This window comes from Cucurbita pepo, chromosome 7 (genome assembly GCF_057944985.1).
Source record: "Cucurbita pepo subsp. pepo isolate OVF chromosome 7, ASM5794498v1, whole genome shotgun sequence".
Classification (NCBI taxonomy): Eukaryota; Viridiplantae; Streptophyta; class Magnoliopsida; order Cucurbitales; family Cucurbitaceae; genus Cucurbita; species Cucurbita pepo.
This window is the reverse complement of record NC_141804.1, coordinates 3,419,001-3,442,797: the sequence shown is the minus strand read 5'-3', so window position 1 is coordinate 3,442,797 and position 23,797 is coordinate 3,419,001. Positions and strand designations below refer to the sequence as shown.

The 23,797-nt window shown below is 35.7% G+C and overlaps 3 protein-coding genes across 6 annotated transcripts; 1 reads left to right on the top strand and 2 right to left on the bottom strand.

Annotated features, from left to right (window-relative positions):
- Window positions 1-3,660: 3,660 nt before the first annotated feature.
- LOC111799013 (uncharacterized) lies at window positions 3,661-10,357 on the top strand. 3 transcript variants are annotated; one of them, XM_023682391.2, is made up of 10 exons: window positions 3,661-3,800; window positions 4,474-4,649; window positions 5,042-5,173; window positions 5,262-5,312; window positions 5,606-5,702; window positions 7,813-7,859; window positions 8,587-8,803; window positions 9,562-9,691; window positions 9,791-9,833; window positions 10,138-10,357. In XM_023682391.2, the coding sequence occupies exons 1-10, from the start codon at window positions 3,746-3,748 to the stop codon at window positions 10,210-10,212; spliced, it is 1,023 nt and encodes a 340-aa protein (XP_023538159.2). In that variant the 5' UTR covers window positions 3,661-3,745; the 3' UTR covers window positions 10,213-10,357. The 3 variants fall into 3 exon arrangements, 2 of the variants coding, with proteins under 2 accessions (XP_023538159.2, XP_023538160.2); XR_015421638.1 differs by lacking the exon at window positions 10,138-10,357 and having other exon boundaries at window positions 8,587-8,873; window positions 9,791-9,834; XM_023682392.2 differs by lacking the exons at window positions 9,791-9,833; window positions 10,138-10,357 and having other exon boundaries at window positions 9,469-9,606.
- An 850-nt stretch (window positions 10,358-11,207) lies between these two features.
- Window positions 11,208-17,985, bottom strand: LOC111798493 (clathrin interactor EPSIN 1). Of its 2 annotated transcripts, XM_023681674.2 has the most exons (12): window positions 17,833-17,985; window positions 17,606-17,662; window positions 17,401-17,452; window positions 16,897-16,976; window positions 16,728-16,806; window positions 16,552-16,635; window positions 16,309-16,454; window positions 15,200-15,436; window positions 14,923-15,086; window positions 13,137-13,327; window positions 11,981-12,566; window positions 11,208-11,618 (listed from the first exon to the last, which is right to left on the bottom strand). In XM_023681674.2, the coding sequence occupies exons 2-12, from the start codon at window positions 17,644-17,646 to the stop codon at window positions 11,407-11,409; spliced, it is 1,872 nt and encodes a 623-aa protein (XP_023537442.2). In that variant the 5' UTR covers window positions 17,647-17,662; window positions 17,833-17,985; the 3' UTR covers window positions 11,208-11,406. The 2 variants fall into 2 exon arrangements, with proteins under 2 accessions (XP_023537442.2, XP_086981477.1); XM_087125351.1 differs by lacking the exons at window positions 16,552-16,635; window positions 16,728-16,806; window positions 16,897-16,976; ... (1 more) ...; window positions 17,606-17,662; window positions 17,833-17,985 and having other exon boundaries at window positions 13,137-13,324; window positions 16,309-16,466.
- A 1,602-nt stretch (window positions 17,986-19,587) lies between these two features.
- On the bottom strand, window positions 19,588-21,726 carry LOC111798788 (transcription factor RAX2). Its single transcript, XM_023682115.2, has 3 exons — window positions 21,502-21,726; window positions 21,292-21,421; window positions 19,588-20,205 (listed from the first exon to the last, which is right to left on the bottom strand). Exons 1-3 carry the CDS (start codon window positions 21,635-21,637, stop codon window positions 19,842-19,844), a joined length of 630 nt encoding a protein of 209 aa, XP_023537883.2. The 5' UTR covers window positions 21,638-21,726; the 3' UTR covers window positions 19,588-19,841.
- Window positions 21,727-23,797: the final 2,071 nt, after the last annotated feature.

Sequence of the window (23,797 nt, the reverse complement as noted above, 5' to 3'; positions counted from 1 at the left end):
TATTATCATACTGTTGAGATAAACTTGATCGAGATTGTGTCAACTTATCAATCAAACCATTAAAATCATTTGCTATCAGAAAATTAAGCTATCATCCACAAACAAAAGATGAGTTACCTTTGGACTTTGGACTATAACGAGAATTGGCTCACTTCCACTATAAAAGAAACTCACTCATCATCAACAACCTAGCTTTAAGTATAGCTTATGTTCGGGAGGTCCGCTCCACACGATCGTACGCCTTACTCATATCCAATTTCAGTACCTTTTTTTTTTCTTACGCGTTGACTTTATTGTCCAGTGATTAAATTATCTATACTAGCTCTGCACGAGATAAACGTTGATTGACCATCTCTAATACAATATCGTACTTAGTTATAACATTAGGAACACACTTGTAACATACTCGAGACACTTTTTTTTAACTCCCATACCTTTAGAACAGTCATCTTTGACTGGGTTACACACATTCGCTCACTTACGCTGTCCCCCTCAGCTTACCCTAGCCCCGGGTCTTTTGCTCTTCTAACGTAAGCTCCAAGGCTTCACACCAAGTCTTCGCTGACATAATATGCATGCTTAGGTAGGGTCAAGCAGAACCGTTGTTGCCTGATGGGAACTTCCCCCATATTGCTATCAATATCTTCCTGTCGCGTATATATATATATATATATATAACGCAACCATTTTATGCGAAAATAATTATTTGAAACATAATCATAAAACATTGCCATCGACTTATTATTTAATAAAAGTCTTTAAACAAAACAACTGAAAAATTAAAATAGAAAGTAAAAATAACGTAAGATAATATAAGTATCGAATGTGTCTGCATCCAACCTCAATAGTGGAGTCATAGAAATACTCAAGTCACGTGCTACTTTTATTTTTCAGGTGAAAATAAGGCTCCCATGCATGATTGACGGCGACATGAAGACATCTAATAGAATTAGAACAATACAGATAAAATTAGCATGACCCTTGCACCGATAACGGTGACATCACATCGCGACTTTAAAGACCATAACACATATATAGGATAGATAGATATGTTTAAAAAAATTTATTTAGTGTGTTTTTCTATATGAATTCCGGCATCCACGTAATACGGTGCAATTTAATTGCCACGTGGAAACCTTTTTATTCAGCCTCGGTGTCTCACAGCTGGCAGCAGAAAAAAAAACAGTTTTTTAATGGTCAAATTGAAAAAAAATGAAGAAGTATTCCCAGTTTTTTATTTTATTTTATTTTTTCTGGATAAGAATGATGATGAATAAATTAAGAATAATTAAAGTAAATTAAATAAATAAGTGATGGGTTAGTGATAATAAATAAGAATTATGATTGGATTAAGAAAATGGCTACCGATAAAGAAACATATCCACATTGATTTTTTTTTATTGTTATTAATTTAATTTTGATGCCTACCGGTCATTATTTATTTATAAAATAAGAAAAAGGTAAAAACTAGATTTTTAAAAAATATCAATAAAATAAATAAATGTAAATATAATTTTGTGGATAAGGAACATCGAGAATGACCTCGATTTTGTTCTTTAGGTCCGAAATTACTCGTCTATCATTTGTTGGAATTTATGTCATAAAACTTTCGAATAAAGTATGTATTTTAATAATTAATAGTTTTTTTTTATTTGTATTATTTGCAATATAACATAATCCATTAGAAAAAAGCCAGTGTTTTGAGTGTAATATTGTAAACAATAATATATATGATATGGAATCTATTCAAGGGAAAGTATGAAACGGATTACTTTGATGATCAAGATCAAAAGTAAAAAAGACTTGTTTCTAAACTCGTGATTTGAATCATTTCACAAGAGGTTTGATTAATATCACTTGAATGACTCTAGCATATGAGTTCTAAACACAAGAATTTGCAAAGAAAATCTTAGCTCTCAACAAAACTAAGAAAAAAGACTTTATATAGCCTTTACAACCTTAACATATGTGACACATAACTCCGAAATTAAATTGGCTAGTGAATGAGAAATACTCACAACCTCCATGTTAAAATGACTAGTTAATGGTGGAATATGGTAACCTATGTGAGTTACAATATAACCTTAATTTCTATATTAAAAACTAGCATAAACAAATATTTAAATTATAAGTGCAAGGGATGAAATGTGCTTATTAGTCATCACATTTAATGCATCTCTTCCGTAAAGCTCAACTTTGCCCAACATATAAGGAAGGTTTCCAAAGTCTTCTAGAATTTCCTTTGATGAGCTCACCATAGCTTGAATATAAGTGCACAAGGTTTGTTGTAGCTTCTTGGCTCTCGTCCTTGTAATTGGACCTTGAGGTATGAAAATTCCTTGGCCGTGGTTCATATCAATATAGTTGACATAAATGAGAATTATGTTTTTAAAAATAAAAAAAAAATAAAAAAACCTAAAAGATTTATAGTATATAAATAAGGTTGGGTGTCTATTCTGGTAACACTTTGATACGACTTATTTTATGATTGTTATGAATGATTTTTTATCAAACCATTCCTGGAGAGTATCTTATACAATGAGTTTGTATAATATCGTACTATGAAATATCTAATCCTTTTGTAAATCTATTACCGAAAAAATTAATATTTTACCAAATTTTAATCCAGAGTCTGTTACGGACTCTTGCATGTGAGAGTTTGTTCTGGGAATACTGTAGTAATATTACGAGTTGATAGAACTAGGGTAGAGCCCTAAAATACATGAACCGAGTAAGAAGTTTTTGGGTGCGGTTAGGAGGTTTCCAATCACTCTCTAACATTGATCTTGCTCAGATGCGAGCGGGGGACCACATAGGTAGATGATGTTGACTTGATCGAGGGTCGCAACCTTCTTCACATTACTTATATTCTAGGGTCTATTAGGGGAATGCCAACAAAACCCTTTAAAAGAATATGAGAACAATGTCCATGACAATATAGAATATAGACGTCAAGGTCACGCCTCGAGGATCTACTGTCAATAGGTCTATTATAACGATGACGAGGTTCACAATGATGATGACCCTAAAAAAGAACTCTAAGAACCCTAAAAATAAACTACGAGAACACCATGATCCTAAGTTGAACTTAGGAGAACCTAGTAAACCGTGAGTGATAGCAGCATAGGGAGACCCTATAACTTAGAAATGAACTCCTCAGTATGTGACACTGAACGAATGAACGAACGAACCTGTGACATAAGACCTAAGAACGAATTGAGAACTACAAACTTGCTAATAAATTTTATATTCATCTATGCTACTTTAATCTTTTTTAAGTCGAGACGTAGACTAAAAATTTTAAAATTTAACTAATATAACAAATATAAAATTGAATTTTATGTTTAATGGAACCCTAAACTTTCATTTTTGTGGAACTTTAGTTCCAATGCTAACCTTCAACCACTCGGCCATCTCTCCTAGAGAATGATTATGGCCGAGAGACCGAGTTAATAGGGACTTTTAGCATATTGAATATGTCGTAGATTTATTTAATACAAAATTAAAAAATTTAAAATTTATTTGATACAAAATTAAAAATATAGGTCTAATTTTTTTCATTGGATTTCATATATTTTTTTAAGAAAATATTTAAAATTTTAACAAAAATAAATAAATAAAAAATGTGAAAATAAATAATAAAATAAAGAATTGAACGAAAATAGTATCAAATTGGAGACCGAAGTTGGAATTGGAGGTGATTAAAAGCAAGAAATACGAAGAGAAAATCGAATGATTCGCTCAAATGGCGAACACTCCTCCTCCTCACCAGACGTATATTCCTCTGCCTTCCGACTCAGGTCACTCTCTCTTTCCCCTTTCTCGTCTTCTTTCAGATTGGACTTCCATTTTCATTTACGATCAATTTTGTTTTGGCTTTGATCTGTTCATGAATGCGTACTTATTGCAAGTTTGTTGGTGTATGGATTGACGTGCGATTCTTCCTAGAACATTGTTCTCTCTCTTATCGAAGCTTAATTAGTGTTTGTTTAGCCTATGAGAATTCGTGGAATGAACTTAACTGATGTTGGAAACTAAATTTTTTGATGCAATGGAATCACAATGATGTAATTATCCATGGTTAGAGTAGAAGAATTTGTTTCGAAATTTTCCAGGTCGCTCTTAGTGTATATGCTAGTATTTTCTTTGTTTTCATATTTCCTTCGTCATTTTACGTCACTTGGTTTTAGTTTCACTTGCTGCGGATAGGTTGTGGTTTTCTTGATTGCTTTACTCGCGAATGGTTTCTGGATTGCCTTTTCCTTGCATAGTTCTTGATTGCGTCACTGGCGTATGTTCCATAAATTTTTTTAGTTATTATCTTCGTTTTAAGATTTTGCACACTGTTTGATTTAAAATGGAACTGGAGAGTTTAATTCTACCCCTCGTTCCCCTGCTCCTGACCTTCGTATGATCATTTCGCTCGAATGTTTGTGTTATCTTCCAATGAGTTTCATTTTCTGTGGATGCCAGGCGAAAATCAGACTGATCCGGAAGCCAATGCAACCTTGGTTCCTATTCATATTGTTACTCATGCATCTCAACTCCCTAAAGAATTTGTTGACCCATCGCCTAGAAAGCATCTAGTAGTTGGCTTTGATTGTGAAGGTGTTGACCTATGTCGCCATGGAAACCTCTGTATAATGCAGGTACATAAAATGCTAAGAACAAATCACTGTTTTACCATCCTTGTGTAGAGTATGCAATTTTATGGTAGAGGCGTGTTTTAGCTAACCTTCTCATGAGGAAGTCAATGGTTCTAACTTGTAATTTCATTGTTCTATTCATCTTGTGATATTGTCAATTCATAGTCCCTTGCTTCATTCTTCCAAGAGAACGGCTCTTGTTATAGATAAAGCAATGAGATACCTGGATAGACCCCCATTTGTGGCTCGATAGTAGTTCATCCTTCAAATTACAGAGTCTGGGGTTGCCTGCTGTCATATGCATTGGCATTCAAGAATATCCTGTCTCTGCTCTATTAAAACACTGAATATAATTAGTGCATATTAAGTTTTTATCTGTGTTCATTTATTGGCAGATTGCATTTCCCGATGCTGTGTATCTGGTTGATGCTGTTCAGGGAGGAGAGGAACTTGTGAAAGTCTGTAAGCCTGCTCTTGAGTCCGAATATGTCACAAAAGTTATACATGATTGTAAACGGGACAGCGAGGTTTCTCTCAGAATTTGTTCCCATCTCAGATTGCCTTCACAGTAATATGACATGTTTTAGCTAATATTTGCCCCTTTTTTCCCTGTAGGCATTGTACTTTCAGTTTGGAATCAAGTTGAATAATGTTATTGATACTCAGGTGATTATCAATTGTGAGAAGCCTGAAACTGATTTAAACAATATGATTATCAATTGGTTTAAGGCTGAAAATATGCATGTCTTCAAAAAGAAATGGAGAGTGGTTATCTTGTGACTTTTCAAATGTCAATAAAGAGTTTGTTTTTCTTGATTAAAAAAAGTGATTTAAACAATTTCTCTTAGGTTTGATCTACCTTGTAATTACCTTGAAGTTAAATGTTTGTATTGAGCTGCAATATGGAGGAAGGCTTTAGATCTTCCTGCTTTAATTTTCAACTGCATTACTTGATTCAGATTGCATATTCACTTATAGAGGAGCAAGAGGGACGGACCAAGTTACCTGATAACTATATCTCCTTTGTTAGTCTTCTTGCAGATTCACGTTATTGTGGTATTATATTTAAATCCTGGTACCTATTAGCAATTATCCATTTTTTTATCATGGAAATTTATGCATTTTATTTTCTAAATCCTTCGAATAAAATGACCTATACTCACTCAAGTATTAACTGATAATTGCTTATTAAACTTCCAAAGCAGAAAAGCTAGATTTATTGCTTGCCATCTTCATGTTAAGACAACTCCTTACTTGCTACTTATTATGATTTTGGTGTTGCCATGAGCTACATGGTTGGGGATATATAATTAACCAAAAGAATCTCCTGCCAGAAAAAAAAAAAAAAAAAAAAAAAAAATATATATATATATATATATATATAATATATATAGTAGAAACTGGAATTTGGAAACTATTACATTGTCTTAACCCCTAGCTGAGAACATTGTCTCTGTGTGACACTCCCATTGATCTGAAGGATGACTATTGCATTAATGACACTTCTGTGCTCTCTTTTTGTTTGATAGTCAATAGCATCAAAATCCATTAATATAAAAATTATATTATGATATATCAATGTCCATAATCTCTTTGAAGATTATAGAAAAGGATGGAGATTTCACAGAACAATTTACTGGAAGGTGTGGCGGAGGGTTAAGAATCGCACTTGGTTAATTAGGGTAGAGTCTCTAAGCCAAATTAGCCTAGCTTGTGGGTGAACTTGGAGTTCGGAACTTATTTTTAGGATTTGGAGGTTTCCCATAAAAACATCTCTCTTCAGTATGCTATAATCACATCGACATTGGTAAAGAACATGGCTTTAATTGGACAGAGAGTTTTATGCCAATTCTCATCTCTTTTCCTCTAAAAATATCGAGTTCTTTCTTTCATGGACCAAGTATAAGCTTGAGAGTTGTGATTAAATTATATTTGGGAAGGTTATGTGGGTTGTTGCAATTCTGGTAAAATAGGAAATTAGAATGACCGAACTAGGAGCCTGATTTTAGAGTCTAAAGCCATCTTTCATTGATCGTGCACACTTAATTTGCACTTGGCTCATTCTTTGCAAGCATGAGGTTAAGTAAAGTAGAACCGGAAGTTTCACTCTCATGAGATTCTGTTAGAGAGTTGTATTTCATGCATTCTCCATCCAAAAATGTTGCAGTTCATGCGCTGATTTTTGTGGGACATCCTTTCAATCGCTCCTCTTTTTTTGGGTCTCTCTGGCATGAAAGGAACAAACGGATCTTCAACAACAATTGTGGCTCTCTTGAGAGTTCCTTTGATTTAATATTTTTGAATACATTATATTGGTGTAATGTTCATACCCCTTTAAAGACTATAGTCCTACTTTACTAAAAAATTGGAAATCTTTCTTGTAGTCCACCTTGGTGGGCTCATCTTTCTATGAAATCTCTTGTTCCCCTCTCAAAGAAAATAATAATAATAATAATAAAGCCTGTATATTTTTCTTTTGTCTCATGTGCCGGTGTGCTTTCAGGGTAAAAGTGCCTAATGAGTATTTATTTACTTGGCGACCTTTTCAAAGATGTACACGAATGACGGGATTAAAAGAGGAATGACTGTTTGCAATTGTAAATTTGCAACCTCAAAGATATATTATTGTCAGATGATAGATTCCCTTTGCATTCATTGCAATTAGAGCTGCTTGTGGCATTGAAGACTTTGTAGTTCAAATCGTGAGTGTATAGTTTTGAAAGTGCCGAGAGTTATACTTTTTGGAGAAAGAGGCGAAGGCCATTTTTCTGAATAGAAGGATAGGAACAAACTTGAAGATAGTTCTGGAGTTGGAAGAGCTCGGAGGACCTAATTTTTTGTTTTTTTGTAGTCCTTTCCAGTACACCAAATAAATAGACTTTGTGTTTGATGTTATCCTTTTCTGGGAAACTGTAAAGTTTTATTGTCCCATCTCCAATCTACTTTTTGATTTACTGAATTATCAGAAACTTTTGAAAGGTATAATCCAGAATCTATGTCAAGTTCTCATGATCAGTGGAGAAATTGATAAGCTTTTGTTATATGAAATGCATTTGCCTAGACTAACCAATATCAGAAACTTTTAAAACTTAAGTACTTTGTGCTGCTAATGCTTACATTTTTATTCTATGTCTTACAAATATGCAATCGTCCCTCTTAAATGTAGGTGTATCATATCTGGAGAAGGAAGAGGTTCGCCTCCTACTTAGGCAGGTTAGTTTGGTCATAATAGCTGTATTGCTGTGCAGAATTTTGAATCCTAGCAAGATGTTCTGTGGTTCTATAAATTTTGCATTGTTTTCCGTTATGTGGTGCTTTATAGGTCAGATGTGCTTAATTCCTAAATGTAATATCCTTCTTTTGGAGTAGCACAAGTATAATATAGACATTTCAGGTCTTTAGTCGACGAAAATGACATGGAAACTAAGATTACTAATATACAGGTATAATATCGTGATGACCATAATATTAACATTGTGCTTTGAATGAGACTATATAATTATGACCATAATATTAACATTGTGCTTAGAATGAGACTGTATATGATTTTAGAATTATTATTCAGAAATAACAATTTTGTAGTCAGATTATTTTCAGCGCGTTTTTGAATACATAAAATCTAGTGCATATTAAAAAATAAAAATTGCAGGACCCTTATGAAAATGCTATACATCCACTTGGCCATCATAAATTGCAGGAACCTATATCTAGAATAATGTTATACGTGTGTACGTTGGCATTAAAAACAGAAAACTTGCTGTCAGATTTTTGGCATAACTACACAAACGAAATTCCCTAAAGATTGGTCATATTGATAAAATGCTTTTAAAATTAAAGTAGTTTGTATACATAACATTTCAGGAAACTGGAGATATCAATTGTTCCACAAGTTTATACCTATCTTTGCATAAATCCTTAATTCTAAATTTATATTTTACAGGACCCTCTGTTTTGGACATATAGACCATTGTCTGAATTGATGGTCCGTGCAGCTGCTGATGATGTACGCTTTCTTCTTTACATCTACCACAAGATGATGGAGAAATTGAATCAACAATCCCTGTGGTACCTTGCAGTGCGTGGTGCTTTGTACTGTCGGTGTTTTTGCATCAGTGATAATGATTATACTGACTGGCCTCCTCTCCCTTCTGTTCCAGGTTTTCTTTTAGAACACATCTTACCATGCATAGTCTATATAATGAGAATAATGGCAAATTGAACCTTCTGGTATGTCAAGTTGATTTTAACTGTCATTGCAAACTTTTCAACTTGTACAGTTTTTGAATCCGTTTCATCATAATAATTTTCTATATGATGTTTCAATATTGTCTGCCTTCTGTTATGATATGATTTCACAATTATATTGGGTTCAAAATTTAAAAAACGTATTTAGCAATGTGAGAAATGTTGTTCTCCATTTTTCGTTCAACTATCTAGAATTCAATAATCGAATCTGCTGAACATCAAATATGTTCAAATTTGTAAATATTGGGTTAAACTACAAATGTGGTCTCTTTGAGAAAGTTAGAATTTAGTCCCTATGGTTTTAAATGTTAGAATTTGTTCGGGCCAGGTTTTAGTTGCATCAAATGAAAAGTAGTCTATGAACCTTACCGTCGAAACCCAAAGAATATGTTTAAATAATAGTTAGAAATTTGTAAAATATTTAGGTTAGATTATAAATTTAGTCTACATATAGAACTTAGTCCTTGTGATTTTTAAAGTTAGAATTTCATCCTTCATAGTTTAATAAAACTTTCATAAATATTGGTCTAATATGGTGTCAATTGATTATTTATATTGGTCTAACATGTTCTTGCAGATAACCTTGTAGTAGAGGGCAATGCTCCTGAAGAAGAAATTCTCTAATATGGTGTCAATTGATTATTTATATTGGTCTAACATGTTCTTGCAGATAACCTTGTAGGAGAGGGCAATGCTCCTGAAGAAGAAATTCTTTCGGTCTTAGATGTTCCCCCTGGAATGATGGGACGCGTAATTGGTAGGAGAGGATCCTCAATTTTGTCAATAAAGGAATCCTGCAAGTAATTCTTTATAGCCAAAATCTCTTCAACTTCATTTATATCCTTCAGGCTCAAAAATATCATATCTCTTGTTTCTCACCTTTGACTCATCAAATGCAGTGCGGAAATTCTCATTGGCGGCGCTAAGGGCCCACCGGACAAGGTTAGTCTCTCTTCTCATTCACTTCAACAAACCACTGTTATAAAGCCTATAACTTGATACTATTTAAACTTTTATGGTATGCTCCTGTATTCTTCTCCATTTGCTTCAACCCCACAGCCTAGACTAGAACTCAAAAGACTCGTTTCGAGTGCTTCGTTAAAAAACCCCAGAAACAAACAGGAACACTATATGCTTGCCTCGAAGTTTCGAGTATGAGCCAAAAAGCTGTTGAATGTTGATGTATATTAAAACTCTCTGCCAGTAAGGAAGTAGAATTGTTGAATGTAATTGTGGTGATGTGTAGGTATTCATCATCGGATCGGTGAGGCAGGTGAGGAAGGCAGAAGCGATGCTAAGAGGAAGGATGCTTGAAATATGATTGAATAAGAACTGTGTTGTGATGAACATGAACCCAATCCTCAATATTTAAACACTTTCGTGTTTGTACATTGCACGAATGAGGAAGGATTTCAGCTGTTATTAGTATTATCTCAAATGGAAGGGATTACTTTACATACTGGTAAGTCGCTTGTGTATGTTACTTTTAAGAAGCAAATTTTACATGAAAGGTAAAACAAAATCAAAATATGAATATGGAAGCAAAGGTAAACAACAAAGAAATAGTAGAAAGTAATTCAAATTAACGATTCGCATGTTTTGATCAATCAATAATTTGTTTTCCCCTTCTAAGTTATAGTTTCATTGAATTACTATACTGTTACTACATATTATCAATTTTCTTTATCGGTTTTTCATTTTGATAGCTGTCTAGCTTCGTTCTTCTTCATTCTTGAACAGTTTGTTGTCTGTGTATTGAACTTTACGATAGCTGTCTAGCTTCGTTCTTCTTCGTTCTTCTTCGTTCTTGAACAGGTTGTTGTCTGTGTATTGAACTTTTTCGTAAAATAACCAAAATCAGGGAATTGAAGCTATCTTTATTCTTTTTCTTTCCCCATATTTTAGGTTAATAAAAGAAAATAATTAAATGACACCAACACCATTTTCAACCTTGCTTTCGAGAACGCATCGTCAAGCTGTTCTTGAGTAAAATGATCATTCCCCGGGCATTGAAGATTAAATTTCATATAAAATTTGAATGAACTTCAACAAGATTGGGAACCAGACCTCAACGAAAAACTAATGTATTCTCAAATACGAACATGCATAATGAACATGTAATTAGACGTATGAAGAAACGATATATACATTTACACGATTTATAACATCACAATCATTTATGGGTAATGTATTGCAATCACTTTCTGTCCCTTTTTAGGAGTCAAATTGCTCAAGTCTTACTTCGGCAACATATTAAATAAAAAAACACACTATTCCTTCATTCACAGTAAGATATAGAACCACAAGAAACGCAGCAACCAAAACACTATTCCTTCATTCACAGTAAGATATAGGACCACAAGAAACGCAGCAACTATGTTATATTATTCAAGGTATTTCCTCGAATCAAATAATATGTGGCGTCTCCACAAAAGCCACCAAAACGCTCGAGGTTTTCCCACAAACTCTTCGCAGATTGAGAGGAAGAAAAAGGAGGTACAGGTGAATGAACAGATTACTTCTGGAAAGCGCCAAATTGGTATTGCTGACCCGAAAGTTGCGAAAAGAAATCATCTCCCATCGCCTGCGATCCCGTCCTACCAAGACCAGATCCTGCACCCATTGCTTGCCCCATGTGATAAGTAGGTGCTGGTCCTTTCACCAGCTCGTCTGAGAAATCGCTCAGTCCGCCCATAACACCGACGTCTACCAGGGAAACCTTCTTGGCTGCAATGCAGACAAGCAAATGATGGGTTAAGGGAGCTATTGAAAGATGAAACAACCCATAAGTGCCTTCAGAGAGTCAATGAAGTGATGATGAGGATATAATATTTTAAGAACAAATAAGATGATATTGCTTCTACCACAACGTAATATGCTCAATCAAGCACCAATCCTATTATAGCACATTTCTATTTCAGAGGTCCATCTTATTAGCACCAATCCTATTAAAATTCTGAAGATGGTATACTTTCTATTCCAGAATATTGTCTACGAAATGTCTCTTTAACTAGTTCAAGAAGGGAAAAAGAGAGAAATGAAAAAAGAAAGGCCAGTAAAAAGGATTGAGGCAGTCAAGATAGACTTACGAGCCGAGATATTAAGATCAATCAGTCCTCGACTTAGTGAATCTGCCCAAATCCCAGATTTAACATGGAAAGTATTCTTCTTCGCTGGAGCTGATGAACTGTTGATAGATTTTCCATCTGGATTATTAGATGGGCAACTAACAGGATTTTGCGAAGGCTCTACTGATGACACTGGTTCAGAATGGGAAGAGGATGCACCGAAAAGATCCGACCCATCAAAAGAGTTAAGTGGAAGAGCAGCAAAAGGATCCACAACTTTACTGTTTGTTGCTGTGCTAGCAATGGTTTCTGTTTGCAAAACTGGCCCTGGAGAGGCAAAAATGTCAATTGGTGCAGAAACAGAAGCAGGTTTTGAAGCTTTTATGTCTCTTGCTGCACCAGCAAAGTTCGTTTCTGTTTGGACAATCGGCTCAGAAGAGGCAAAAAAGTCGAATGTTGCAGAAAGTGACGCAGGTTGTGAAGCTTTACTGTCTCTTGCTGCACCGGCAAAGTTGGTGCCTGTTTGCACAACCGGCTCAGGAGAGCCAAAAAAGTCAACTGGTGTAGAAACTGAAGCAGGTTGTGAAGCGAATAGATCAACCTCAGCCTGGATAAAAGGTAAGAAATTTATTTTTAATGAAAAGCGAAAAAAAAAAAAACTAAACATCAGAAAGAGGCACTTACGAACTCCACACACTTTCATGAATATAATATTTTGTTGAGATAATGAGTAGAAGCAAAGAGACCAAATCATTGTTAGAGCATCAAAATGGCCGTTGATAGATAAAAATACAAATAAGTAGTAATAGAGGAGGCCAAGCAAAACAGATAAAAGAATTACATGTTTTTTCAGTCATTATTCAATTATTCATAAAGAAATACATATGAAGACAGCTGAAACAAAGTCTAGTTTGTAAGAAATGAGAATTTCTAGTAGATTAGCTTTCAATCACATATGTGAGAATGTCCTTGATGACCAAAATGCAAGTGCATCGAAAAAGATGCATGACTTACCTCAAGCTAAATGCAATACTATTCTTGAATCAAAAGGTAAATCTCTAACTTGGCTAAATGCAAGACAGTGATTGCAGTAAACAAAATACAGGAGCATGTATTAGGAGCATGTATTAATTGGGGAATTTAATGAAACCACTAAAAATACTTTAGCATCCAGAACCTTTAGCGAGGAATTCGGTTCCTTTTCCATTGGCAGTGAGGCTGATACAAAAGTAGCATCTGCAAACAGATCGACCTCCGGAGAATTGCTGTCAGGCTTTCCAGGAGGAACAAGTGTTGGAGCATCCATGAGATCTCCAATTAAACTATCTTCAAAAAGATCCACTCCATTGGGGCTTGGTACAGCAGCTTCTGGCAAAAAGTTAATTCAGAATGGGAGAAGTGTTGGAAATTAAATGCATGCTATATATAATTTAGTAATGTGGTCAGCCATTGTTTCTTCCTTCTTCCTGTATTCAATCAATAATAAATCACATCCGTGTGTGTGTTGCTACTTCAATTTGAAAAGAGCAGTGTTCCATAACGGAGAATAAGGAGACACTATTGCATCAGACCTTCAAGCCAACAGACATGTGCGGGACTTCATTTTAATACCAATGCTCATAGCATGCAACGCTGCCTTTTAGTGAGTCAGCTTTATTTTGAGTGTGGGTTTGAAGGCTTTTATTTCTTTGTGTAATCCTAGGCAAATATCATCGAGGTGGTTAGAAGTCAAGGAAACCATTGTCGTGGTTTCTTGATGTTGATTGTTAGCCTGAATTTGAAGGTCATTTGTATGCTCCATTATAGTAGAACTAGCAAGACTGGATGCAGTCTCAAGTTTGGGGCGACTGGTACACTTTCAGTGTTGTGTTCTCTTTTGTTATCCCCTTTACGTCGTGTTGTTATTTACAAACTTTGGTCACATGGAAGGGGAGTATAGTATTTCAGTCCTGTTGGATTACTCTCAATTATAGAGGTCTTAATACTCTTTCTTCCAACAACAATCACTCTCAAACTTTCTCCCCACTAGTTTTTGTAATTGTGACTTGTGGTTGGTCAAAGTTTTAAATCCAATATATAATAGAGTAAGGGCATGTTTAGTCAATAGTTTAAGTAAAGTTTTGGTTTGTGAAGATTGAGTTGGAAATCTGGTCTAGTGTAATTTGTACTCAGATTGTCAAGAGAAACGGGCAGCATAAACCGAAGTTTACACAAGAAACTTCGTAGTCTGGTGCGTAGCTTGTGTTGTGTATTTCATGGGATTAGAAAGATTGAAGCTCGGAAAGACGGATAAGTAAGCCCAGGTACTAAATGTAGGTTTGGTTTTTCAAACCTAGACTATACAAACTCACCCCCATGGGATAAACACTACCTAAAACCAACGTCAGAACTGTGAGGAAGAAGATAGTGATTTTATCCATATTTCACCTATTAGTTTTAATCAACTTCTTGCACCTTTTCTGATCCAATGTAACTTACAAGAAGTCTTATACCAAAATTACCAAAATATACACAAATTGAAGGAAATGAGGAAGACATTTGTAAAGCACGATTTCAAACCCTTAGCACCTCTTTTACAACCTCTAGTTTACTCATTAGTTTCAAAATAACATTATTTTACTAATTAGCTTTCCTTTGGAAGTATAAAAAACTAAAAATTATTTGATACTCACTTAATACAACAAAACAATGGTAACCAATAAACATAATGGAAGAAATGTCATGGAAAATTTGAGGGAAATAACCGTTGTACTTGAATTATTAAGAATAAATAAATAAAACCAATCAAAGTAGAAAAAAAATCTCATTTATGGTCCTATTTGTATATAGTATAGAATGTCCATCCACTGGCAAATCACCACTAAGCATTTAAGCTACAAAAGTAAACCACGTTCAAAATTAACACACCAATTATCTTATTGCAATAAAACAAGCATAAACATTTCAAAATTCAAAACACTTACTTGTGGTGGTGGTGGTGGAATTCCCACGAGGATCAAAATCATCAAAATCTTCGTCAGAATTATTTGTTTGGGGACTAGAACTGAAGGAGACACCCTTATTTGCAGAGTCATTTGACTTTTTTGAGAACTTCGATGTTCCCGATGATGTTTTACTTTGATCCTTGCTGAAAGAGAATTCTCCATATTAGGAAGCAAGACAATATAGAAATATAGAGGCAATGCCTGTCTGTTTATATATGAGACGCAATAATTTAAGACCAAACAACATGAAACGTACCTGCTGTTTTGTGCAGAACCCTTGCTATAATCCTGCTTAGTAGACCAATTTGACCTTTTAAAGTCATCCTGATCTTCTTTTTCCTTCCTAAATGAATCCCTGTCGCTGCTCCTATCACGAAATCTATCGCTTCTAAAGCTACTCTGACCTTGATAACTATCACTGCTAAAGCTACTGCTGCCATACGAGGCTGAGCCTGACTTGTAAGTAATCCCAGTAGATGAAAGTCCAAAGTACCTAAGAATGGACATGTACATTAGTTATTTTGAAAAATCAATTTGCATGGTGACTGAGGTCCCAGCGAACTTTTAAATCATCAATCAACCAAAAAGCTTAAGTTGATGATTACAATAAATTTAATTATATCAATACTTGGAAACTCTCACTCACTTGAAAGCTTGAAAATTTGTAAAAGACATCCCAAGAGGAAATCAATATTAATTTGACAGAAAATGACATTAGAAGGTTTGAATACAGAACCTCTTGCTTTGTTACATGTTAAATCATCAAACAATCCAAAAGATTAAGTTGATGGGTTATAATAAATGTAATTATTTCTACTTTTTTTTATAAGATAAATATTTTATTTTATGTCAATACTTCTAACATTAACCAAAATGATGAGAATTTGGTACTGAAACAAGCAGAATTTGCATAAATAAACTCCTAGGCTTACTGTAGATCTTGTTCAATTGCCTACATCCACTAATTTAGTGTAGAAGAAAGTAATTATAAGGAGAGATAGCACACGAAATTCAGTCCTTGCAAAATATAGATGAAAGTCGATAATGGCTACACTTATCTTCATTTGGCTGATATGAGCATTCGAACATATTTAATATAACCGATCTCGCAGCATATTACCCTAACTCTAAGGACGGCTCCCAGATTAAAGCCCAAGCAAACTGGTATAGTCTGATGCTATAATTATGGGAATTGTTAATGTTATTTATTTACTACATGGTCAGAGGTTTTACCCTCCACCCCCTTTTATTATTTTAACCAAGGATCAATTAGTGTGAGGAGAAGCTCATAAATATAACCGTCTATTCGTAGGTAGTCAATCTAAAGAAAGAAAATAGAATCAGATTCCTTAAATATTCACTTACTTTTCACGATTTGCAGCAGCTTTATTTCTCACTTCTTGTATTTTATCTTTATCATTCAAAAGGGCAACAATAGTTTCGGCCTTCTTCCTGACATTTATCCCCATGTCCTTGCCACTTGGCTCAACATATTCAAAATTCGAGAGTGACTATCCAACAAAATAAAACACACAAAAAAAAAAAAAAATAAGACAGTCTCTAAAGAGCTGAACTGCACTGTAAAGCAAATTTTCAAAACATTCTTACAGATATCTGGAAAGTATGTTCAATAATGTCATCCACTGCACGTTCAGATCCATGCGACACCAAATATTCTATTACAGCCAAAGCCTGAAGAAGTTGACAGTGCCATTCATAAGCAAGAGTGATATTATTTGTCAGGTAATAAGATCATATTCAACTGGGAACAAATAAAACTTTACCTTATAGACAAGACGCCAATTCTTACCAGTTTCACTCAATCTTGTCCAGAGAACACTCATAACCATCTGAGTTTCAGAACTGAACAATTAAAATCAACCGTGAAGCAAAAATCAGTGCTTGATGGAAGAAGGAAAGAGCGGTATGGAATGAAAAGAGTTGTAACTTTACAATTTCTTTGTAGCTTGCGCTATTTCTGCCAGTGCAGATCCATGAGGACCCCATGGTTCATCATCTGTTGCATCCAGCACCTGTAGCAGTGATGACAACCAGTTATAAAATCACATTGAGAAGTTCAATCCTCCAACAATACAATATTAAATACTTCATTGGAGGTGGGTCTGCTCTGAAAGTTAATCCATTGTATCTAAAAAGGCAAGTCCCTGAGGGCCATCCGGAATTGGGGACAAAAATGGGCACGGACCACATGCCTAGTAATCGCCATTGTTGGAGTTGAATGCTACAATACTAAGCAACATCAATATTCCCAGAAATCCACCCAAATGATGCTGGAATCACATTCTTCAGAGGAAGGTGGAGCGGGATATTGATAATTGAACTAACAGCTCGAGTGTTTCTTAGATCTATTAACGGCAAGGGAGGAAGAACCCATAACAATAACGAGGTAAACATCCAAATCGAGATATCAGCGAAAAGAAAAGGCATTATCCAAACCTTCTGTTCGATTTCCGGAACCTTCAAGACCTTCAAATTCACCTCCCTCTTTCTGTAATTAATAGAGAGAATAAAAATGGAAATCACATCAAAAATCAAAGTTTAAAGCTAATAGAAGGTTAACTTCCATCTAGAAAACTAAACAAATATAACCGGGGGAAAAGATTGGGTATCCAAATTGAATATGAACTAGTTCGAGCCTCACATTTCACGGACAGTTTGATCGAAAACCTTCATGAAATCCATGGCAGATCTGCGAAATCTATCACAAAATATTACAAAATTAAGACCAGAGAATACGAGAAATTGGAGAAAGATCTAGCAGTAGATCCAAAACGGAAACACAAAAGAAAAATTCAGAGAGCTGGAGCTAATATAGTTAAAAGTAATCGATTCCGAACAGAAAAAAGAAACAAAGAAGAATTGATGTACCTAAGAGTAGCAGGGAAGCTTGAGATCCTGGGAAAGACGGAAATCAGAGGAGGAGGCCGCGATGATTGTTTCAACCTTCTTTACGTCTGTGATGGCGGAGATAAAAGAACAGAAGAGACAACGAAGCAATATTTCTTAGTTGAATTTGGTTTTTTAATTTTGAAATAAAATTTTGTATCTAACACATCAATCAATATTAAAAAAATTCATTAATATCCTTTGACTTTTTTAAAAAAAAAATTAAAATATTTATATCGTCAGTAATATGTTTAAAAAATACTAAAATTATCGACAAACGTTTTAATGTTACTTTAGAAATTTTATTTACTGTAAAAATATTTTAGTGGCACAAGAGCTTACACTCAAAGTAGACAATATCGTACCATTGTGGAGAGAGATGTCGCTCGATTATTTGAATGTTTTTATGGTCGAAAGTCAATACTGTATATTAATGTGAGATTAAGTAAATTGAGTATAGTGCTCATTTGTAGACGAGTCGCGAGCATTGCCATATTGCATGGGAGGAAATGATCCTTAACTTCATTTTTAAGCTTTCAATTGACGGTAGTCCGTCCGGCTCTATTCAGATTCTTCTTTGCATCACCGATAAGATATATGTTGGTGTTGACATCCTTTCGTTCTTTTCCCTTTGAGATCGAAACATTTCTTGAGATTCAACAGAGAAGGAAGAATACCAAAGCTCTCCACGAAAGTTGTTCAAATTTTTTTGATCTAAAAGTATCCATCGTTAGGATTCCGTTCATAAGAAGAACGTTGACAGGTTAATCAACCAGTTAAAAATTCGAATGTCTGAGATATTAAAATGAAAAATTTACGAATATTCGATCCGAATATGATATCAAACTTGATTTGTTTCCTTTTATCATTATTTCGAATGCACTGAGTGATAAGAAACTGCGTGTTAAGGTGATGGAAACCGAATTAAAATGGAAAATTTTGTTATTTTCGGGTTCAGTTTTGGGTTTCTAGGTTGAGCTTTAATGGCACGTACAAATCCAAGCGTTTGTTGTCTAAACACTCTCGATGCGAATGAATTATTGGCACTTGATCATAACATGCTAAAGAATAATCCCATGTGAGTTAATGATTTGATTTCTTCAAATTGTTATTAATGGTTGTTCTTGTCTTTATTATCTTATCTTGATCGTTGACACGAACTTTTTCTGCCATCTTCACACTCTTGAATGTCGGGATGAAACGAGAGTTTAGAAATATCTAGAATTGATAGAATCGAAAGCCCTTTATTTCATTTTAGATTGTGTAAATTAATCTGTAATTGTATCATTTATAATCAAAATTATTCTGTGCGACTTCTGTCAATCCTTTTATGTTATGCGCCTACATATGAGAGACATTGAGATTGATGAACGATTCATTCACGATTGAAATCCTCTATCAGCAGCTAGTAGGGCAGTAACGATAATGGTTAACTATTCAACGCTTCATAAATCCGTGAACTAAGATTTGTCCTCAACCGACCAGTCATTAGCTTTCAAGGATGTTAAACCCTAATATTCAGTGTTGTTTTATCTGATTTAATAGTTAGATCAGTCTTTCATTTTTGTTAGAATATTGACCATAGTTTATGTTATTTGTCACTCCTCTGGTCTATCGAGGATTGTTAGGAGAAAGTCTCACATTAGGTAGCCTGATGATCATGGGTTTATAAGTAAGGAATACATCTCAATTGGTACGAGACCTTTTGGAAAAACCAAAAGTCATGAGAGCTTATACTCAAAGTAAACAATATCATGCTATTACGAAGGGTCGTGGTTTCTAACATGGTATCAGAGTCATGTCCTTAACTTAATCATGTCAATAGAGTTCTCAAAAGTCGAACAAAGAAGTTGTCAACCTAGAAGGTGTAGCCAAAATGGTGTACTGTGTTCGAGGGCTCCAGAAGAGTCGAGTCTCGATTAAGGAAGAGGTTGTTCGAAGGCTCCATATGAACCTTCCGATTATAAGAACCGAACAGAGATATGTGTTTGTTAGAGACATAATTTACCATTTTTCTCCTTAAAAAACATGCTGCAGACCATGTCGGGTGAGAAGTCACAGCCCCAGTCTTCCATTAGGCCCCATTCATCTCTACCATAACCAGTGCCGCCGGGAACCATGTCGGAGAAGCTTGAAGGGGAGACATTAGGCATCTGAAACTGAGCAACAGAGTCAAAACCAGCAGAGTTTGAGATTGTTTGTGGCAGTGAGGTCTCAGTGCTGCTCATGGTTTGGAGCTTGGTTTTGCCTGCTGCAACTAACAGCTTCTTCTTCTTCTTCTTCAGTTTAGTATTCCAATGGTTTTTCACATCATTGTCTGTTCTACCAGGGAGCTGAGAGGCTATGCTAGACCATCTGACCCACAACACAACATTCGTCTCAAAACTTTAACTAATCAATACGATCAAAGTTTTTAAAACGCGTTTGTTAAACAGAGGTAACGCATTTGTTATGGAGAGATTTACACACCCTTATGAATGCTTCGTTCTCCTCTCTAACCGATGTGAATCTCACAATCCAGCACTGACGCGTTTGTTAAGGAGAAGTTTCTACACCCTTGTCAAAAATGCTTCGTTCTCCTCCCCAACCAATGTGGATCTCACAATCCACACTCTTTCAAGGTCTAGCTCCTTGCTGGCACACTGCCTAGTGTGTACTCTCCTTCGAGGCTCAGCCTACTCGCTGGCACATCGTCTGATGTCCGGCTCTGATACCATTTGTAACACTCAAGCTCACCGCTAGCAAATATTGTCATTTTTGGACTTTCCCTTTGAGTTTTCTCTCAAGATTTTTAAAACGCGTCTACTAGGAATAGAGAGCAGTTTTCACACCCTTATAAAGAATGATTCGTTCTCCTCCCCAACTGATGTGGATCTCACAATCCACCCCTTTGGGACCTAGCTTGTTGCTGGCACACCACCTACTATCCACCCCCTTCAGAGTTCAGCCTTCTCACTAGCACACCTCCCAGTTCTGATACCATTGTAACACCCCAAGCCCACTGCTAGCCGATATTGTCCTCTTTGGACTTTCCCTTTCATGCTTTCCCTCAAAGTTTTAAAACATGTCTGCTACATAGAGATTTCCACACCCTTATAAAAAAAATGTTTTGTTGTCCTCCCCAACCGATGTGGATCTCACAATCCACACCCTTTCAGAACTCAACTCTAACACACCGCCTAATGTCTACTCCCTTCAAGGCTCAGACTCTTCACTAGCTCATCGCCTGGGCTTTCCTTCAAAGTTTTAAAAGCTAAAGAGAGGTTTCCACACCCTTATAAACAATGTTTCGTTCTCCTCCCCAACCGCGAGATGAGATCACACGTAAAAAAACCTTAAATCCGAATCCTTGTTTCAGAAGAACATCGAAAATTTCAGATTCTAAAGAGAAAAACAAACATATCTATATAGATCCAGGGCTGAAAAAACTACCAAACTTGCCTGCTTCCATATTGATTATAGAGATTGAAGATGAGATTGTCTTCCTCCTCTGTAAAGTCTCCATGCTTGATGTTGGGTCTAAGATAGTTTAGCCACCGTAACCTGCAGCTCTTGCCACATCTCTTTAGCCCTGCAGTTTTTAATACATAACAGAGAGATATCAAACAAAAATGGTGGTAATTCAAGATGGAAACAAGAAAGAGAGCTCACCAGCTTTTGTGGGCAGAGCAATCCAGGTGCCTGCGGTGCCATGAGTTTCCACATAGAGTTTGAGAGTGGCATCCTCATCAGGAGACCATGGACCTTTCTTTACATTGGCTTTGTCACAACATGGAGCTCTTCCCATGGCTGCTTGCTTCTTCACCCTATCTCACCCCCCAAGGTTGAATGGGAGAGGGGTTTGCTGCTAATGCTTCTAAAGCTAGCTCAAGATAATTCATTATCGGAAGAGAACGATGCATTATTATAAGGGTGTGGAAACTTCTCTCAAGCAGACGCGTTTTAAAAATCTTGAAGGAAAGTTCGAAAGGGAAAGCCTTAAGAAGATAATACCTGCTAATGGTGGGCTTGAGTCATTACAAATACACCGAGTGATGTGTCAACGAGGAATCTGAGGCCCGAACGGGGTAGACATTAGGTGGTGTATTAGCAAGAATGCTCGGTCTTGAAGGAGGGGGGGTGGATTAGGGGGTCTCACATCGATTATAGAAGAGAACGAGTACTAACGAGGACGCTAGGCCCTTGAAGGGAAAGTGGATTGTGAGATCTCATATCGGTTGGGGAGGAGAATGCAGCATTCTTTAAAAGGGTGTGAAAACTTCTCACTTAGCAGACGCATTTTAAAAATCTGGAGGGAAAACTTGAAAAAAAGTCTAAAGAGAACAATATCTGCTAGCAATGGGCTTGGGCCGTTACAAATGGTATCAGAGCCAGACACTGTATGACGTGTCAGCGAAGAATTTGAGCCCCGAAGGGGGTAACCATTAGGCGATGTGCCAACAAGGAGCTGGGTCCCGATCGGGAGAATGAAGCTTTCTTTATAAGGGTGTGAAAATCGCTCCCTAGCAGACGCATTTTTGAAACCTCGAGGAAAAGTAAAAAACGGACAATATCTGCTAGCGGTGGGCTTGGATTATTACAAATTGTATAAGAGCCAAACACTAGGCAATGTGTCAACGAGGATGCTAAGCCCTGAAGAGGGTGGATACGAGGCGGTGTGCCAGCAAGGACGTTGGGCCTCGAAGGGAGGTGGATTGGGGGTTTCACATCGATTGTAGAAGAGAACAAGTGCTAGCGAGAACTCTAGGTCCTGAAGGAAGGTGGATTGTGAGATCCCACGTCGGAAGTGACGAATATCGGGGCTTGGACCTATTTCGACACTAGTTTTTGTCCGAAGATGAGGAAAGTTCCAAGTTTTCTCACAAGTAACAATGAAGCATATGAATGTGAAATAGCATATGGGTCCACTCTATAATGATATTCCCTCACAAAATGGCTCAAGTTCAGTGCTTTTTTTCCTCAAATGTGCACTACTTACTTTATAAGGAAATGATATCAAAACCATACTCTATTCTTCTCACAACATCTCACATGCTATGCTTTAGCTCATCCCATAATGGGAGACTCTTAAAGAATCTTTGCTTGTTTTCTAACCTATTTGGTTAAAGTTCGAAAAGAGGGCTAGAGGGTCGTAAACCGACGAGGCTAGAGACCATAATTAGTAAGCCTTTCTCCTTATAAAATGTTTTGAAATTAGCATCGAATGATACCCGTGATTTGAATTTTTTTATGTCAAAAGTCCACCAATTATATTCGAACTCAATTTGATGTGTTTTAGGTCAACTTGAACATAGTACAATTGATTGAGACATATACTATCATCCAAAAAATAATAGGTGCATGTTAGCTATATTCCACGTGCTGAACTCAAACACAAAATTTATATATTTTAGATGGCGTTTATTAACTATTTGATTTTTTAAAATTAGGTCTATAAGATAAAATCGATCCTAGAGATGATGAGAAAATAAACATAATTTCTAACCAGCAACGACGTAAGAGTTTTTTTTTTTTTTTTTTTACGGTTTTGAAAAAAAATAATAAATATATTTGTTCGCTCTAAACTCGAGACCACTTCTAATTTTATGTAAATGTAGATTTTACTATAATAAAATTACCGTGTTCTAAGCACTACAATGAGAAATACATAGGATACACAAAGAATAAGTCTTTCGAGTTTTAGTCACATCTGAAAATAATGTAAAAGAAATGGTTAAACCCAATGATATCATTAAGTCGACTTCCTCGACTCGATTTTAGCTTGTTTTAACCATTTTAGACTGTTTTGACGTCACTGCTGATGTAATTAAGGTAGAAAAAGGTTAGTATAGCTATAGTATTGGAAAATTATAATATTTTAACACTGTTTAGGGTACTTAAGTTATATCGGCTCCAATAACTAGACTTTAAACTCGATTTTCTGAATGAATGGAATATCTTAGGTGAA